We start from the raw sequence: 20158 nt of genomic DNA on the forward strand, positions 1-20158 counted from the left end.
ATTATAAAAGCAGTGATGTTGCCGTGATGAACTATTTGCAGTTTGTATCTCATTGAATCGAGTACACATAATATTGTACATCAACTGTTGGGGAACATGTGCCTGTCATGTTTAAATTTGCAAGCTGCGAACAAATGCATTGCTATTGTTTTAAGTAGCTGCTCAAGAGGCATGTAATCCCACTGGTTTTACAGTCTTCAGGAAAAATTGGGCCTCATTCCCAAATTCTAGCCATTCTTACAAATGTAAATGTTCCTGTCACTGTCCCCTGGCACAAAATATGTTGTGCCAATGGACTACAGCTTAAGCAGGCTATTCAGCTTAAATAAATGTAAAGCTATAAAGTGCCGATTTGAATTAATTCAAACAAAGATCAGTGTTTGTATTCTTAAGGTAACTCTAAAACCTGCCCTCTAACAGTTGGATCTATCATTTTTTAGCCCTCTTCACAGACGTATGCTGCACATGTCTAAGTGAAATCTTAGAAAAGACTGAGAACACAATTCACACAGACAGTTGGAAGAACATCTTGGATACTTGCAGGGTTATGTAAAACCCTTGCATGTTTCATCTTAGGGTGCTTCATGTAAAGTGCCAGCCTGCCAACAGGGCAAATGCTGGCTGGGATTCATGCAGACACCCAATTTTCTCCATCATGTCACCTGCAACCAGCTCTGAATATAAAGAAAGTTATATATGAAAAAGGCCAGACCTGGGACTACAAGATATTATACTCACAACATAAAGAGAGTGTTCCTTACAATGATACTGCCAAATCTGACAAAGAGTCACTCTTCAGAATATTTATAGTTCAGTGTTGAAAAGACATCAGACTTTTTCACACACCATGAAGAAATCTTCTGAAAATTATTTCTGGAAGTTGCACAAAAGACACATTATTTATATTTTTTTCCATATATGGCTGGGGATGATTTGAGTATTTGAGCACTTTAGGTCCATCTCTGTCTCATACTCAACTTTGCAGAAGCAGCAATTTCTAAAAGACAGCTAGAAATAATGTATTTCTTATGGATTATATTTCTGTTTACAATGAAATTGTACCTTAAATGTTGGGCTTACATTTATGCAAACTAGTAAATTTCTCATGATTCTCTGCCTAAGGAATATATTTGCACTAAACATATGAAACTATAGATACTGTATATAGATTTATTTTTTTATTCTAGAATTGTATCCTTTTGAACTGCTTTCTCCAGCAATCTTCTCTGTTTACTGAGCTGCACATAACTTGCATTTTTGCCTATAAGCTTTTAGATAACTAAGTTTCTCTAGATGACATGGCCTTTACTTTCAACAAGCTCTTATGTAGTCTTCCTGTGTCCTTTCTCTTCATTTTCAAAACTCAAGCACACCCTGAGTTGGATGTTTGGCATTAATATGCTGTGAACCATATCCTATGAGTTGTTATAGGACTGTTGTTGTAACCTTAAATCTAATTTCTTAGGAAGCATACATGCAATGTATCAGGGATAAAATTGAAGCACTTGCCTCAATGTATAACAAAGGCTCCACAAATGTCTGAGTCAAATCACAACTATCCATTCAAGCATGAACACTTGATCATATTTTTAAATAAAAAAACAAATCAGGACAATTAAATAAATGTAACTTCTTCAGATTCTGATCTCTTGAAATAGTTTTTTTAAAATCAGTTTTAGAAAAAGTATCACAAGACTAGCATTTCAAACCTGGGTTAGGTTGTATTATATTTAATCAAATAAACAACTAAAGAAATCACACCAGTGTAACAGGACAGATAATAATAAATAAATTAATAAATAAAGTAATAAATTAATTTAGGAGAGACATGTAACATGTAACTGTGAGTGAGAGAAAACAAGAGTGGAAAAATGTGCAACAGCTGTCAGTGAGTCCAGTCAGAGACTGATGTGCATTTTCTAATTATATCTCAAAGCAATGGATTACCAGGCAAGACCTGGTATTACATCTGCTATTCAGATGTAATAAATACATTTTAGGAGAGATAATAGTGATATATGTTCTTTCCCAATGGAATAACTATTTCCTGACATGTCTGTCTGATCTACATTTTTGAAATTCTGTCTTCCTGTGCAGCTGTACTCTATGGCAGATATTTGGTCTTGCCTGGTAATCCATTGCTTTGAGATATAATTAGAGAATGCACATCAGTCTCTGACTGGATTCACTGACAGCTGTTGCACATTTTTCCACTCATGTTTTCTCTCACTCACAGTTACATGTCCAAACAAAAGGTCAAATCATTAGTACAAAAGGCTTACAGTTAGTAAGAATGCTAAACTGAAAAGGAAGATGGCTAAGTGTCTGTTTCTGACTAGCTTGGCTGCTTTCTTAGAGCAAATGCTCAGCTCTGTTGCTGTGTGTATGGGCAGAATGCTACAGCCCTTAGCTCTACGTATGTTCAGAATGATGTAATGGGGAACAATCAGTGAGCCAGAGCTCTAACGGTTCTGATCATCACACGTAAGCAGTCATCACAACAGGCCAGTGTCACGCAACCTCCCTCATCTAATCTGGGCTTCTGACTGCCAAAACATTGCTTAATATGTCATAATCTTCTGATAGTTTCTCCTAAAATGCAAACACACACTCATCCTGTACACCATGGGTTGTGCACAGAGATTTGGCTCTGGTCATTTTCTCCCAGTCTGGTTCAAATTTGAGCCAGCAGTACTAAGACGAACCTGTTCTGACTCGTTGATGAGTATGAGTGTATGTTTGTGATAGTTACTTTTGCAAGCTGGCTAAGCTCTACATGTAACACTGCAGCAGCTGGGCTGCTTGGGAGCCACAAATTTGGTAATACGATACAGGCTATGAGTGTTTGTACTGATCATAAAGATGGCCCAGGACAATCAATCAATCATTTTGGGCATAACCTCTGACTTACTGTATGCCTGACGGATCAGCTGAATAGAAGAGCCTTAGAGAAAGAGGAGCTGATTGTGAAAAAGGGGAACTGGTGTCCACGGTTCTTATTTTAGTGCCCACCTTGATGGCAATGTTCCAGTAGATCAGCATCTATACAAAGATGTATTCAAAGCATGCGCTCTATGGATCAAGTGACTGTAGAAATCTGCACAGTGATTGAACACTCTAGGCTAAATTGTGCCTTGAGAAACATATTTTGTTTTATTTTCACTCGCTAATTGTCTCTAACTTCAAGCTTTAAGCCACAGTAGTCATCATGCAGCGACTATGTAAGTATATGTTTATTACAAGACATAACCAGTAGAAGTGTTTGACTCATAAATGACCTTGGGCTTCATGTATGTTCCACACTGTTTGCATTTGGACCAAATCTATTCTGTTTTATAGAAATTTAAGGATTCAGGAATACATCAATACTGCAAAGAGTTAATTTCTATTTAACTGTTCCAGACACAAATATTAAATATATATGACTGCAGCGCTGCGTTTATGAAAACTCAGAATTCTCATATTCAGAAGCATGTCTGGAGCCAGCCTTATACATAAAAATGGTTGGAGAAAACTCCACAGTTTTAAGAATACATGAAATTAACAAAGCTATACAATTGAAAATAATTGATTTTATACACTCCAAATACACTAAAGGATAAAAACAGAATAAAGTCTACAACATTTAGTGCTACTTAAGTGAGAAGTCCAATTTCTTGCCAAAGTATTCTAACTGTTCTGACATTTTGTGATGTTAAACATCAATCCCAGTGTATTTCATTCATATTTTATGTTTCAATAGCAGATAAGTGGAAACTGTGACATGCACATGTTCTTTAAATGTTTATTAAAACTATGACAGTATAATATGGGACAGATAATCTGTGAAAAAATCCAGCTCCTCTGCTTCTTTCTTGTGGTCCTATTGCAATCTGCAGAAGTATACCACTCAGTCAGAAGCTACCATGAAATGAAAATGTAACTATTTCCCATACAAATTTCTTGTTCTTCATTCATTAAATGGGGATCCATGTCAATGTGATTGTGTGTGGCCCTGTACACGTCTCACAATTTAGTGCTTTTTAAATCTCTCCTGCAACTCTAAAAACCTCGCCCTGCTGCGGTTTTATTACTAGAAACAAACAGCAATTAAATAATCATCCAGCTTCTAACTCTAATTCACTGAACACAAGGTTAATGGGCTTTTCACATAACAAGTTATCACATTTGCACTTAGTTTATTTTAAATGAGGTGCTGCTGGAATTGCTTTGGCCTTGCTGACTCGCAGCCAGCCACACATTGCTGGAGGAGTCCATAGCAAAATGAGGGGAGGTCTCGGCACCAGCTAGAAACCTCTCCAGATAGCTTTTGTTGGTTGACGCACAGAGTTTTTCCCCAGTTTGTGTGCCCTTTGGACGCAGTGGACACCACTGTCTGCTGCCTTCCCCTTGCAGCTGTGGGACCTGCCGCTGGGAGAAGGGGCATATGTTTTCCCAGCCTGTTTTTCAGAGAAACAGCACACACAGGCGTGCAGGTGCCAGTGTTTCTTCTGCAGCTGGGTAAGCCAGCTCCAGCCAGGCTTGCAGCCAGGACTGTTCATGGCACATTCCCCAGCAGCTGTGTCCCTGATGACGGGAAGAGCAATAAATGACAGAAGTAAGAGGAAAGACATTAATACAATTAACTTACCAGTAGACCAAAATGCCCACTTCAACTTGTCATGTCGCTCTCAAAAAGGGTATTTTGTAAATGATCAGTTCTGAAAATTGAAAATGGAAGAGAGAATTTAGACAAAATGAAACAAATTTCATTGGGTCCCAGGTTAAGGCAGCTCATTGAGGTCAGAAGTTTTTACACCAGTATGAAAATTCTATGTTTTCAATTAATCTGTCTGAGACAAGAATGTAGAAAAAAAGAAAGCTGTAATATTGGTTACAGTATTGGTGCTTGGTTAAGCAGGATGATACCTAACACAAAGCAGATGTGCTCCAGAATAGGGCTGGGCAATACATCAATAACAATGTATATTGATATGGACACATGATCAATATCAACAGGTAATAACTACATCTGATAGAATATTCAGTCATTTCACTGAGCCGCACAGCATTCTGGGGGCTGTAGCTGCATAACTTCTCACAGCCAGCTAAGCAAAGTTGATGACATCAACTAACTCACTCACTCTTTCGTTACCTAGCAACAACTTGCTGAGTAACTTTGGGTTCCTAGCAACAGCCTTTTGACTAACTTGCGCAGCAGAAGTTTAAGGTTTTGCCAATCTGCCTCATAACTGCTTAAAAATTAACAAGAGCTGGACTGAAAACTGTGGATAAAACAGGAAAAGTCAAGTCACCAGTTTGGAAATATTTCAAATATTTAAAACAAAAAGATAATCAATAATTATTGATGTGATGTCAACTGATAAGAAATGCTTTTCTCTTGATACGATCTAAAGCTATTCTGTCAAGCCCTTCCCCAGGAATGGTTTGAGGAGTGCAAAAACGAACGTAAGTTGTCGATTTGTCTCCAACATTCTCCAGATGTCAAAAATTTGTCTGATCAATGGAGAGTCCATTTTGTAACTTAGAGGATCTAAAGGAGGGGTAAGCAACTCCAGTTCTCAAGATTTCTTGCAACATACCTGAATTGTCTCCTCAGTGTGGAGTCAATTTCTCCAGTTCTGCTAATGATCTGATTATTTGACTCAGGTGTGTTGAAGCATAGAAACATCTAAAAGTTGCAAACCCTTCACCTCTAGGACCTATTGGTGTCAGATACTATACTCCGTTCAGGCATCTTTTAGGGTTTTGGTGGTTCAGGACTATTTTGGCAGCAAAAGCTGGATCAGCTCAATATTAGGCAGGTGGCAATACTCCTATGACTGTTAGTATATAAATATTACTTTCAGTGGAAAAAATCTTAAATTTGATCTGTCACATGTCTTCCATGAAGTAGAAATCCAAGAAATATTTGTTCTACACTGCAGAGAGTAACCAAAATGGAGTGGCGATGCTGTCATTTTCAGAGTAATTTCCCCGGATCTGTCCTAATCCGGCCCACTTTTAAGGAGGAAAGCAGAACATTTAGTTCTCACTGGCTCTGTTCTTCTGTGAGATTGTTTTGCTAGGTCCCTCTTGAGAGAGAGATTGTAGATCTCAACGAGCTTTTTATCGGGTTAAATAAAAGTTATTATTATTTAAAAACAATATGCTTGCCAAGACCACCGAGGTCCACGTCTGGACTTTTCCCTTCATTTTAACACAGATGTAAGGTTCCAAATCAGCTCTTTCACTTTTTCTGTTTCTAACTAGGATTCATTACAATTCACTATCATTATGCTTTCATTGATTTCTCTGTGGGCCGTCTTCACCAGGCACATGGTCTGCACAATATAACTGGGATACAGTCTGGTAAGGGAACATGACCTATTTACCCACCCACTCCCATTAGTTGACTCCTGTCTGCTGCAGTTTCATTTCCTGCCTAGTTGATTTGTTCCGCATGATGATTTTGCAGAAATAATCTATGCCAAACTGAAACCATGCAATAACATCGGCACATTCACACACATTCTGATCGTTCTGTAAATATGCGTAATCATTTTAATGTTATGTGTGGCGCCTTTACAGTAAGAGATATGACCATTCACGGATTACACGCCACGCATAATCTTCCATATCTGTGCTGGGGCATCGGGAGCCTTCCTGCTGGGAAATAAAACAACCAACTTCTTCACTGAGGACACTCCAATGCAGGAGAAAGCTGGAGTGTGTGACCAGGCTAAAATTAGCTTCATTAATGTTCACATCCAGTTTGCCTCACTGCACATTTGACCTCCATGCATAATGTTCACAGATATGCTGAGGCTAGTGAGGAGGTTACCATGAGGACACAGACCTGGTAAATGGCAAAGTAAATTTTACTCATTCATTGGCTGTCAAATTTTAGAGTCTCCAAGGTGTGCACAAGGTGTCCTTTGCTACCATTGCTTTATTAATGATGGAAGAAAATATATACAGTACTGTTTAGTTTTTGCTTTTAAAGCTTGAAAAAGCTGCTCCAGATACCTGAATTCTTTAGTTTTTCCATGTAGTCTCCTTTGGAAACGACTTTTATTCTGTATAAGCTTTGTGTCAGTTCCCACATTTGTGTAGTTTGTGCTATCTACAGTTCTTTTAGGTCATTGAAGGACACCCTTCTAAAAACTAGAAAAAGGGAATGAGCAGTTTAGTTGAAGTTAAGCATAATAAATGTTTTATATAAGGTCCAACTTTAATTTAATGTAGTTTATTTGTACAGCACAGCACCAATTTACAACAAATGTAATTTCAAGGCCCTTGATATTATCTTTCATTTTTTGATAACAGAACATGAACAAGTTTCTTTTGGATAGTTTTGTTATAAAGTGCATAATAAATATGGCAGATTTTGTTAGCAAGTTTTATAATCCCTGTCCAAGGTAATTTAAGGTCTGAGATCAGAAGCTTTTTATTACTAACTTGAAGGCTTAAGTGGAAATTTGCATTTGGTTTTAGTTCTAAGACACAGGGAGCCTCTGTAGCCTGTAGTTTCACACTTTTGTGTGTACTGCTTGGGGTAATGAATGCTAAAGCATTATTCATTCCAAGCAGGCTGCTGTCTGAACTCTGGCCATTTCACACACCGTTTGGTGCCTCTGATTGGGATTTCTGTGCCATTACAGCCTAAGAACTTACACACACAAACACAGGGAAATACACACACACACAAGTACCAAGACCAGAGATCACAGACTGTTAATGCTCGCAGTATGCTTCCCTGATAAATTATCAACTTCTCTTGCGGTGGAATTAACGAGCCACATTGTGCAGTTAAAGTTGTATAAATATATACACCAGTGTGTTTTCAGTATTTAATTAAAACACAGTCTAGTTCCAGAGGGTTAAAAATGTACAAAGTCAAATAAATATATACATCATTAAGTTATTAATTAAATTCACCACAAAATGGAAAATATATTTTTAAATAATGTTATTAAATTATTAAAATGCAAAAGCACAGTATAACTTACTAAAGGTTTATTGAAGTATTTTATGATTCCTCTTCCTGTAGCACAACTTTGAAATAATTGTATCGGTCAAACTCATCCATCAAAGTTGAGGGGCGGAGCTATTGGAACATAATGATCTGTTAAACTCTGTTATTTAAGCTGTAGAACTGATTGAATGACAACTTTGTTTGCCATGAAGCTGACATTCAATCAGTTCTTTGACTTTATCCATCAAGTAGGCTGCTTGGCTATCTCCTGCTTCTACATTGTCAGCTAATTGTAAAATCTGTTTGAGCTCAAAAGAAAGTTCATGAAAACCCTCCATTGCAATGTCCGCCATTATTTTCAAAGAATGGGGCTAAACTAGTGGAGCTCAAAAGATCAGCGTTAGCTCCTATCAAAGCCTATCAAAATTTATAACGTCACTAGAGTCTTAGAAGAACTTTGGAAAACAAAGAGCAAACTCGCTGACTAAAATGGTAAAAAAATATATCCTTTCATATTTAGACACAGAGATCTTTTCAGGGCCAATGTTTTCTAAACCTTTTACCTTCGCTGGTATTTGCCACTACTTAGGTTTCAAAGTGCATTATGCCTCATATGGATAGCAAAATATAATATTGCAATTTTATCTTCTTAAAGGCATTGTGGTGATACTGCAACATATTTATGCAAAAGGAAATACTTTAAATGTGAATTTGTAAATAAATGTCATTGTTTTCTTGCTGTTTCTTAAAAATGTTCATGGTAACTGAAATTGTTTATTGCACTTTGTATTTCCATGGCGTCAGTTCACTGCTGTGGTCTGTAGTTCTTTTTTGTGATATGTAATTAGATAACTGCATAAAAATGTATGCTGTTTTTTTTAACAACAGTTTGAGGAATTAAGATTCATTACATTTTCAGTTTCAGAGGTGATCATGGCCTTATTTACACTTTATGTCTCACATTTGCTGTAAGTTCCCAGATTCCAAACCTGTTAAGCGTTCAGCAGTGAACCACAATGGCTTTTTGTGTCATTTTCACACCAAACAGACCAAAAATGGCTGGCAGACGTGAATGTCCTCCATTTGTGTGAGTTCTGGGTCTCGCTGCCAAAAATGAGCTTTTATAGACATATGAAACAGAGATGAATTACTTTCTCAAAGTGAAAAAATTCTTGCAGTCTCACAATGTGTTAAAGAAAATATGGCATTAACAAGCAGATAGAACACTTTGAAGGCAGTTGCTGTACAAAAGGTTACAGGTTACAAGATAAATGCCGGGCAATCCCTGTGTTCCCATTTACTTCTGGCATTTTAAAGAGATAAAGAGCTAGAATTGGTGGTTTAATACTGTAATTTAAACTGGAGCAAAGATCAGAGATGAGACTATTAATACACCATATTAAAAATAGTTTTGCTTTGTGTTATTTTTGCCTTAGTTAAAACACCTTTCCTGACAATAACTCATATTGCGTTTTGAGTTATTTAAAAATCAAAGTGAGTTTGAGAATATAACTGAACTGCTTCATGCTTCAATAATCAAAGGCTTTAAGACTTTTTGGAAAGATGCTGTCATGATGTTTCTAATCTTGAAACATATTGAATGTAGCGTCTGTGATGTTTGTGTGTGTGTAATTAATAATGGGAGTGAAATATAGAGTACCTTTGTGTTAGCAGAGTATATTATTTTTGCTGTAACATCACCATCTTTAATGTATTTTCCCATATTTATGATTACTTGACCATTAGGGGCTGGAGAGTAAAGCCCGTATACACACTCCATCACTGCCCATAGATGGTCAAAAGCTGAATTCATCAAAATATAGGTCAGACAGTTCTGCTGTTAGAGCCACTAGGAATTTGCCATGTGGAGGTGAATCTTTCTTAATGCAGAGAAAATGTCCACATAGCATTGCATGAGATTAAGAAACATTATTTAGTCAGTGATACGTAACTTAAGTAGTAGTTGCATAGGTTAACTTGTTAGGTGTGTAAACATTATGGCTCAAATAATATTCATTAAGATGAGAACTAACACTGATGCAGAGACTCATTAAAAAATGGGGATGTGTCATGACCACATCCCTGTACCTGAAACAATAGAAAGATAAAGACTTCTTAATGTTACAGCAGTATCACGTTTCTCAAGAAGTTCATGACACCAGAGATAACTGCACTGAATGATCAAAAACAAGTGTGAAATGGAAACTGATGCAAAACATACTAATAATTTTTCTTGAAATATTTTTATAAAGCATTCAAATTACAACTTAAGGTAAAGTTGAGCTTTTCCGATGATAAGTTTAGAGGAGCATTTAAGACTTTTTTACACTTTATATTGAAATCCTCTCTACTGATGGGTTTCTCTGCTAATTTTTGTGACATAAATCCTCAGGGGTTGTTGCCTGTGCTTGTGGTTGAGCCGTTTGCCCACAAAGGTTTATATTATATGAACCAGAATAAATAGCGGGCCTCATATTCTTCCGTTTCAGTCCTCTAACTCATTTATCTATGCTATGAATACAGCACTGTTTTAAAATGAACAGGACACTTTATCTGTGCTGAAGCTCCTGAAACCCTGAGCGACTGATGGCTTTCTCTTTCTGTAAAAACCCAACCCCCCATTCCCAGTGTGCAACATGGTCTCTCCACCCCATCTTTCTCACACACCCTCTTACGTATGTGCTGTATCCATGGTAACGTGTGGTATCACGACAGAGCTGGTGGCCGAGCATGCTGTAAGCTGCTGTTGTCGTGGATGAGGCAAATTCATGGCACACAAGGAGGAGAGAAGAAGCACATTGTTGTCAAGGGGCTGAATGACCAAAGCAGCTACCTTTTAAGCTATTCTGCATTTTTCACAATAATACTGTCGTTTATCCACCACCGTGTATTACCACAATGTGCATCCTGTTACAGGATTTAGGAGTTATTCACAGATATGATTTAATTTCGCATAAACCACTGTGATAGTCAATAGGAAAAATCTTGAAAGTATCTTTTTCCTATTAATAAACAGCAAGGTTACTGAGTTCTCTGTAAACTGAGACTTTAATTAACCTCAGATTGCTATATTGACAATCTTGAGTTGTTTCAAAGAGGAAATATGTATAACTGTTTTGATATATTTAATACACAAAGGTTAACACAGTGATTCACCTCAGCAGCATGCAGTCTTCCTGTTCTTCTTTGCTGATGTTCTGCTCTCTAGTGGCTGACACAGGTGATGACAGGTATGTTTAAAGACAAGGGTCCTCCTCCCTTGGGTGTACTTTCAGGTAAAAATGTTTGTATTTTGTAAAAGCTATGTTGAGACAGCAGCAAAAAGCTGAAGCTACAAGTGAAAATAAAACCATGGGGTTTCTTTAGAATACTTTTTACATTTATGGAATAAGTAGACAAACAATAAACAATAATGTGTCACATTTAACTTCCTACTAAATGGTGGAAATATGAAGTTTATTTCCCTTGAACTCATTTTCTGTCATTTAGGCTAAATTAAATGAGTTCTCTGAACTTAGTGTGGTTGCATGCTGGGTTCAATCAAACATGGATGCTTTGAGCTGCTCCTAATGATTTTTTTACTCTCCCGCAGCGTGTATGGCTCCGTGTGCGTACAGTACAGTGACTATGGCCCCATGAGGCTGCAGCATTCTGGGGCAGTACAGTAATTAATGTATCCATGACACATTGCTGCACAAGCAACACACATACCACGTGTAGGAATTTTCTATGTTTGCTCAAGTCCTTTTGCCTTTTGCGGGCTATATATGTTGCTGAGCTTTAGGTCATTGACCCACTGCACAACCAAACTACTGTTTTCTTTTGTTGTTAAGACATAAACTCATTTTCAAAAGAGTGATTTTGTTGTATAGATTTGTTGAATTTTCTAAACGCTTTTGTTGTTGAAATTGCCAAGACTTGAAATTAGGCTAATATTGCACAGGCTTAATTTTGACATTTTAAAACACTGCAGACAAGCTTTGTTTTCTTCTAAAACTAGTCAACACAAACACCCCTTCCAGACTTTAGATAATCAACAGGTACCTGGTTAGATTTGTGAACTACAGGCTTCTTGCTTTCTGAATATTGCAAGCGTAGTTTCTTCCTATGTAGCTTTTTTTTTGTCTCATTTTAAATGCTTAACTCACATCACTGTTGAAGAGCACCTCCTGACTCTATCTGTCTTCCGAGCTGTCAGTGATAAAGCAGTCATTCTTTTGGAAGGCCAAACTGTCTGCTTGAGTGATTGTCTGAATTTATCAGTCATGGGGATGACCGATGCAAAACCTGGGATAAGTGAATCAAGTCATCTCGGTGTGTTTGCAGGGAACAGAATCTGATTTTAAACGCAGGGTTGCTATATGGGAGCACAAGCATTTCTACATTACAGGTGTTTCACTTTCACACGTAAATAATTTAATACAAATATGTTACAATTTAAATATGTACTTTTACAACTATGAAATTTGGACCAGGCTCTAATTTTCACATGAATCTTTATCTTGACAGATCTGTAGGGTTAAAAAAAATAATTAAGAGTTTTATTTAAAAGACTTTACTTACAAAAATGTACAGTTGACCATTAGACTAGACTGCACTGATGAACATGCCCTTTGCAGAAAGTTGCCAGACTGACATTTAACACATTTCACATGAGCTTTGCTGCATGTAGACAGAACTGTTAACACATCACTCTCCAGCTCTCTGACAGCTCTCTGGTCTTCCAAATTATGAAAAAAAAGTGTTTAAAACATCAAATTAAACTTGACAGGGTACTGGTTAGAGGTTATTTTTGTAAATAAAAAAAACAAACATCATCAAATGTCATAATAGCTTAAAATCTTTCCCTGTATTTGCCCTAGAAAAAAATGTAAACATGTAAAAGGAAAAATGTTTTTTTTTGCATGTGTGGTTGCTCTTGGTGTGAAGTTTACCATAAAACTTGAGAAGGAAAAATAACTAGATATTTGTATTTTAATGATTAACATTTTAATAGCTTTGTTACTTTGATACTTTGAATGTACCTTTCTGTGGTACATATTATCCCAACTGAGGAAATCTACTTTTAGGAAACAGTTTAAGATAGAACCAAACAGTAATAATCAAAATGTCTACTGTACAAGATTGAATTTTATTCTGTTCTGGAATGTTTTATAACTTCTGTACTATTTAAAATCTTATTTAACCCATTTTTGAAGTATTTATATTGACACAAAGATGGGATTTTACATTCTTACAGAATTTTCTTTGCAGTCTGCAGGTTAGTTTATTCTGTGAATTAAGGTTAGTTTCTAAATTACATCTAGAGACCTTTCACCTGTTTGTAAAACATCTGAAACTCTGTTGGATGGGTGGCATCTGTGAACATTTCCTTTCCTTTATATATCAACTTTCAAGTCCTGCGAAAGATTCTGATTTGGATTAAGGTCTGGAGTTTTATCAGATTATTGCTTTAATCTCCATTTTTATAGTAGCTTTGGGTATATATTTAGGGTCATTTTCCTGTTTAATTTGAACTCCCATCATCATCTGGACTTTTGAACCCTCTGTCAGACTTTCTTCCAAGATTGCCATTAGCTTTCTGTAACACTTTCTTTCAGTGAGTGCCAGAATGGTCTCATTTGACATGAATGTTTTAGTCTATGTGTTTTCTGAATACCCTACATGGCCAGTGTGTAAAAAGGACTTTCTGTGACTTTTTTTAATAACTTCCTTCTTGACACTCTTGAGCTGCAGGCAACTCCTCCAGAGTTACAACAGTTTCTTGGCTTCTTCTCTGATTAATTTGTTTTTATGGCTTGCCAGTTTAGGTGGACCCATGTCTTTGTAGATTTGTGCAATATTATTTTATTTTTTGGATAATGGGTTGAATCACTGTGAGTTATTGATAGATTAGGATGCTGTTTATGCCTAACTTAAAACAACTGCTTTAAACTTATCTGAACATTTTTCCTGACCTGTCTGGTGTGTTCCTTGGTCTTCATCATGTTGTTTGTTCAGTAATGTTCTCTAAAAGAATAAAAAATCCCTGAACCCTTTGCAAACAACAGTATTTATATTGAGAGGTGGGACAGTTGCTGACACTTTATTCTACTTAGGATTAAAAATAACTATTTTCTCATTTATTTTTTGTATGTGTTTGTTTTATCTCTTTGTTATGGAGCTTTTATGTTTCAGTAATAAAGGTAATGATGATGAATTATGCATATATACACAGTCTGCACTTCATACTTATATTTTAATTATATGGCATTTTGAAAAAAAAAAATTCCACTTCCAAATTATGAACTCAGCACAAGAACACAACAAAATTTGAAAAAAAAAGATCTTTGGAAGACACAAAATTTACATGTTGAGGTTATCTTGTGTTTTGAGGTAATTACTGAAACGGTATAGGATCATAAATATGGTTTTTGTAATGACAAGTTTGGATAATGAAGTTCCAATCATCAACCAAGAAAAGTTGATTGTTGGTACATTTGCGCCATCTAGTGTTCAAAACAGTACACAACTCTCAGAGCAGACACACCATAGATTACTGCTGCTGAATCACCTAATCTGGGTTTACCATGGGGTCAGACTCTTAAAAACACTAAACACCATGGTGCATATTGGAAGATAGATTTTTTTGAACATTGTCTTGGAAGAACATTTCGTGGAGGTCGCCTTTATATAAGTGTTATGACTTAATAGGATAAAACTGCCAAAGAACAGAGAATCGTCTTTGCAAAAAGCATTCAGCCTAATGTAAAGATTCACCATTGTCTCGTCGATATGTTCAGCCAAAGTGGAAATGTCTGAGTAACCAGTTTAGACAGCGCATTAACGGATCATTTTACATCATTTTTGTAACATGAGAGCAAAGTCTTCAGTGCCCCAAGAAGGAAGTAGACAGTCGCAGCTCACATTTTCGTTCACTTTTCTCTAATCTGCCCTCTCCTCCCACCACCACTAAACTCTCCATCTGAACCCAACAACACACAGAACTGTGTTTGCTGGATCCACAACGACGACTAAATGAATCTTTAATGAGCGTTTTAGAACTTAAAATGGCATGTCGCTAATGTCCTGTAATGATCCTTCCTGTTGATGGCCACGCCTCGATGCTTTCTCCTCCACTGCGCCTCTGACAGTTGTCTGACAATGCTTTGAACTTTGGAGAATCGAGTCTCTTATTCTTTTCAGCAGCATTTTTACAACTAATGCAAGTATAAAAATATCTGCTTCTGGGTTTATCTGGGAAAAAAGATGACTTTTCCTCTGAGAAAATCTGTTTCAGGTAGGTTATTTATTCCTGATGTTAGATTTAGAATGCTCATGCTTCTTTTTTAATTATGCATTATGCGTCTGAAATCTGGTTTTCATGCAAAGACTTGGTTGCCGTGCATAAAGGAATGCCAGGCATCATGCTGCATATCTTTTCTTTGTTTTATTTTTGTTTGGTTTTTCATTTTACTCTGAGATCACCAGTTTATGTTGCTGTCCATGGTTCTGAAATTAATCTTTGCATTACATTTTTGACAGTTTTTGCTGTTTACAAAGCTTTTAGTGTGAATGATACTTATACCAGTTTTATCCTTGTTGAAATCTCAACCTCATCTCCCTCAGATTGTTGTATATGGAGCTTCTTGTGTTATTTATGACAGTTTCTAACCGTAAGGTGTGGCGTTCCTATTTCTTTAAAAGGTAAAACAAACCAACAACAACAAAAAAAAAGGTTCAGTGTCACTTTTGGTCTTACAACTGTAGATGGCACCATTGGTTAATCTTTTAAAAGTGTCCAGTGGGAAACGAAGGTAACCTGGTGATGTTTGCATATCGCAGAATCAAACCTCTAAGGTGGAGTTTATTACGTCTCATTATTGTTAAGTGCACTTTTTTAAATTCTAGATTTATTCTTCTGGCTTCGTTCCTTGTAATTTTCAATTTTGACAACATTTTAGGGGAATTTTAAATTATTATAAAACCACAAATGTGTTCAAATAAAGTCTCTTCTGTTTTCTTACTATTTTCACATATCTTATTAATAACATTTAGTTCTTAGTTTCTTTAAGATATTAAGGCAGTGTGTAAGGTTAGGATGCTTGCAATTGTCTTCAATCACAATTTACTACAATGTTTTACTCTGTTAGAGCTGTTTGCCATTTTAATAGATAACAATCTGTGATGTTCCTTTACCCCTCGTTTGGATTTCATCACTTCACTACCCACCCACCCGTTTTTTTTTAACTTTTGGTACTTAACATGAAACATGTCACATGGCAGCTTGTGTTTTGTTAGTGGTGATGTTTCTGGTCTGTGTTTGTGTCTGTACTCCGCGGACCGACCGTCTTCCCTCCTCCCCGCTGCTCAGTCTCCAGGTTGCTGTAGGTGGGGACGCGTTGAGCAGCGCGGCTCACTGGGTTTGCGCTTCACGCCTATTTACTGATTCAGCATGGGGCGCTTCCTGCGACTCTACCTGGGGTAGCCTCGCTCTAACTGTACAGGGGAAACAAACAATACTAACCGGATCTCCGAAGTGATTCATTCACGTCCTCTGCCTTTTAATTTTGAAGTGTCTTTCTCTCCGCGGCACTTTCACAGTGAGAGATTAAGGGGAACAGTCACAGAGGCGTCTGCAAACAGGTGTTTTCCACCCACTGCGCTTCATTCACCAAACCGGTTACTATGCATGTGCGCTGCTCTGGTGTTTTTCGTGGGATAACGCAAACCCATTGACTGAGACAGGGCTTGTGTTAGAAAGATGATCCTGTTGGAAGAACATGCACCGCGCTTTGGTGAAAGTCTTTTCGCATCTTCTTATGGACCGTCTAATTTTTGTTTATCAAACTTGACTTTTTTCTCGGAGATACACCGGACAACTCCTGAATATCGCCTGGATTCGTGGAAAATGATCCTTTAGGAGGTTATTCGAGCGAGTTGGCTTTCCTCCCCTGTGGGACTATTTCATTTCACTGTTTGATGCGCTTTGCGAAATCTTCATCTCGAGCATCATCGTAGTTGCCTTAGACTTTCTTTAGCGCTGCGCCTGGAAGTTTTCCTGCCAGAACCCACTGTTCCGGATTCATCCACTTTTCTCTGGAAGTTTTCTTCCCCAGACCGCTGCCAAGCTGGCTATGGCGGCGGCTATCGCCAGCTCCCTCATCAGGCAGAAGAGGCAGGCGAGGGAGCGGGAGAAGTCAAATGCCTGCCGCTGCGTTAGCAGCCCCAGCAAAGCCAAAGGAAGCTGTGAGAAACCCAACCGGCTCAATGTCTTCTCACGGGTCAAACTCTTTGGTTCCAAGAAAAGACGAAGGAGAAGACCAGGTCTGTTGTCAGGATGCTTGTTCTCAGACCTCTTTTTCGCCTTTGACAACTATATATCAATAAGATAATTTGCGTAAAAAGTTTGCAGTGTTTAACGAGCCTCTGCAGAGAAAATTACCAGATGATTCTTCAGTTTATACAAAATGATTGAACTGATTCTAAGTCATATATTTCTAACTTCTAAGCTGAGTGTTAAATGTAAAAGAATAAATATATGTATTTTTTTCCTGTTACCAGTGACATTAGTCACTGGTAACTCAAACTTTTAAAGAGTTCTTAATTCCATAATTTTAGAGAAGCACCTGGTGACTGGAATCTGTTGATTTCCCTTTGATCAGCTCCCATCAGTGATACAAGCAAAAAAAAAAAAAAACGTTTTGCTTTGTCAGCAGCATACTTGAGTATGATCTTTTTATGTTTAAAAAATAGATATTTTCCTCTTTGTATTTTTGTGCTTTAAAAAAAAGTAAATTAGAATCTGCCAAGTCGAGGTCTGTTGTGTAGCCCTAACAGGACACCCACAGTTGTTCAATAACTTTTCTTCCATTACAAGCTGTATAAAAGACATAGACTGTAATAAACTTTGTGCAAGTTGCTGAGAAGATGACTGAAGAAAAAGTTGGATCTACATCCAAGAAACATTAGCTTTGTTCCCATTATCCAGATCTGAAGGCCATACAAAACAGATCACACCACTGATTTAATCTGACATGGGATAGGAAAAGATTTAATGAAGCAAATAATTCTGTTTGTTTGAAAGCCAGAAGTGTATTTTCTTGTTTTGCGTGTATAGGTGCAAAGGTTGTCATTTTTGCAGGAGTTACCATCAAGGTTTACATTTTAAAAGAGAGAAGTCACAGTATAGTTGTATTTTTATTACTTTTATTTATTTACGTATTTTTTTATTTTTTGCTGTTATATTTAAAACACTTTTTTCATTTTAAACCCTTGAAGGTCAGGGTTCAAATCCCAGACTGGGGTTTTTCTGCATGGAGTTTGCATGTTTTCTCCATGCAACTGTGGGTTATCTCTGCGCAAACCAGCTTCCTCTCACAGTCCAAAAACATGACTGTTAGGGTAATTGGTTTCTGTAAATTACCCTATGAGTGTGTGTGCTGCATGGTTGTTTGTCTCATGCATCTGTGTTGCCCTGTGATGGACTGGTAACCTGTCCAGGATGTACCCTGCCTCTCGTTCAATCACTGCTGGAGATAGGCACCAGCCTCTCTGCAAGCCTGCATGGACATTCAGGGATGGATTAATTTGATTAAGTGAATGTTTATATAACTGTTCAATATAGAACATTTGCACCATCCATTATCTTCCTTAAATAGAGAAAATGACGAGGCTTAAATAATTTTCAGACTCAGAAGTACAGCTGGTCATCAGACTTTAAAAAAATATATACATGTTCTTTTTTAGAGCTTAGTAACTCAATTAAGCATAAAAATGTTTACAATTACAATTAAAGCTCAATGTCATTCTTGGCAACTTTAGTAAACCCACAATGGTTTCACTAACATACAAGTAGGACAAAAGAATAGATGAAAGGTGTGGTTGACCACTAAAAAAAACCCACCCCAGCAGAGACACTAACCAGATAATGGAGGGCACTTAGCTCTAATTGGACATTCATGATGTAACACAGCACTAACAAGAATAAATACAGCGTTCTATTCCCCTTCATGTGAACATCTGTGACATGTGACCAAATTAAAAACAGGAGATTATTATTACAGTAATTTAGCTGTGATGACGTGCTAATGCACCAGTCTGATTACATCACAACAATATTCCTGCTATTGTTGTGTGAAGCGCCTTAGTGTTGGCTTTCTCAATGCAGGTGGAACTAAAAAAATTATGCTAACTTTCTTGGCTAAAATTATAAATAACAGACTTAATACTGATGATCAATAAATATGAATTTGCTTCCATTTGATTTAATTTAATTCTGTTCAATTTAGTGGGCCCAGTTCACAACAATCTCAAGTTTTTTTTTACAAAACAACAAATTAGTTTGCAATTGCACTCAAATATCTTATGAATTTTATTTTCACCAATTTGATCTAGTTATATACACTGATTAGACTAACATCTAGATGCCAATTTAATTATACAAGGACAAGGTGATTTTGTTTAAAAATATCAGAATCTTGGTTATCAGTTATCATGACTTTATATGATTATCACCTTGTTTTATCCTTTTTCTTGCATAAAGTCTGAATTTTTAAAGAATTTGATATTCAGCTTCCCTCCACATTTGATATTTGCAAATAAGATTAAGTGTAGTTTTTGTCTACTGTTTGCCAAATTTTCTTGTACTCCTCTTTAAGTTCAGTGTGGTGCATGACATTTTATTGCATATTTAAAGTAAAAAGCTGAAAGCAATGTGTTATGTCTCAATTTTGGAACCATATTGAAAGGTTAAACCTAATTTTAGTATTCCTCTTGCAGTAATGTTAATATATTTTTGGCCACATTCATATTTTTTTGAGGTATTTTGATGATAAAACATAATATGTCAATTTATTGGTGTTTAATCATGCATGGAGTCAGTAAAGAAGTGGAGAAAAAGACAAGTGAGATGGAAAAAAAAAATCTTCAGCCATCTCTGACAGCTGCAGTGTTACATGTCCGTGGCCTGAGTCAGTTTTAGTTTAGATAGTCTTTGCTCTTGTCCATCTGGGGTCTTTTTCCTTTGAAGTCGTGCCGCTGGGGCTCCCTTTTTAGTCCACTCAGTTTCATAGTATTAACAAAGAACTCTCCAGTGCTCATTGATTTCATAACCAAAACATCCTGAATCAAATGAATTCCTATATACTTATATACAATGAGTCAATTAATTAATGATTTATTATTATTTTTCCTAAAGTGGAAGGCTTAATACATACAAAT

At 36.8% G+C, this 20158-nt stretch overlaps 1 protein-coding gene across 4 annotated transcripts in view; it reads left to right on the plus strand.

Annotated features, from left to right (window-relative positions):
• fgf13 (fibroblast growth factor 13) overlaps window positions 1-20158 on the plus strand; it is a 101144-nt gene that overhangs the window by 54232 nt on the left and 26754 nt on the right. The window contains exon 1 of one of the 4 annotated variants that reach the window (XM_023328937.1): window positions 15174-15236. The exons of 2 other annotated variants lie outside the window; for them this stretch is intronic. In XM_023328937.1, coding sequence (XP_023184705.1) covers window positions 15206-15236 — 31 coding nt within the window. In that variant the 5' untranslated portion in view covers window positions 15174-15205. Of the gene's footprint in view, window positions 1-15173; window positions 15237-16312; window positions 17264-20158 lie in introns of those variants that run through there. One more of the 4 variants, XM_005799504.2, reaches the window with a different exon arrangement.

This window comes from Xiphophorus maculatus, chromosome 23 (assembly GCF_002775205.1).
Source record: "Xiphophorus maculatus strain JP 163 A chromosome 23, X_maculatus-5.0-male, whole genome shotgun sequence".
Lineage (NCBI taxonomy): Eukaryota > Metazoa > Chordata > Actinopteri > Cyprinodontiformes > Poeciliidae > Xiphophorus > Xiphophorus maculatus.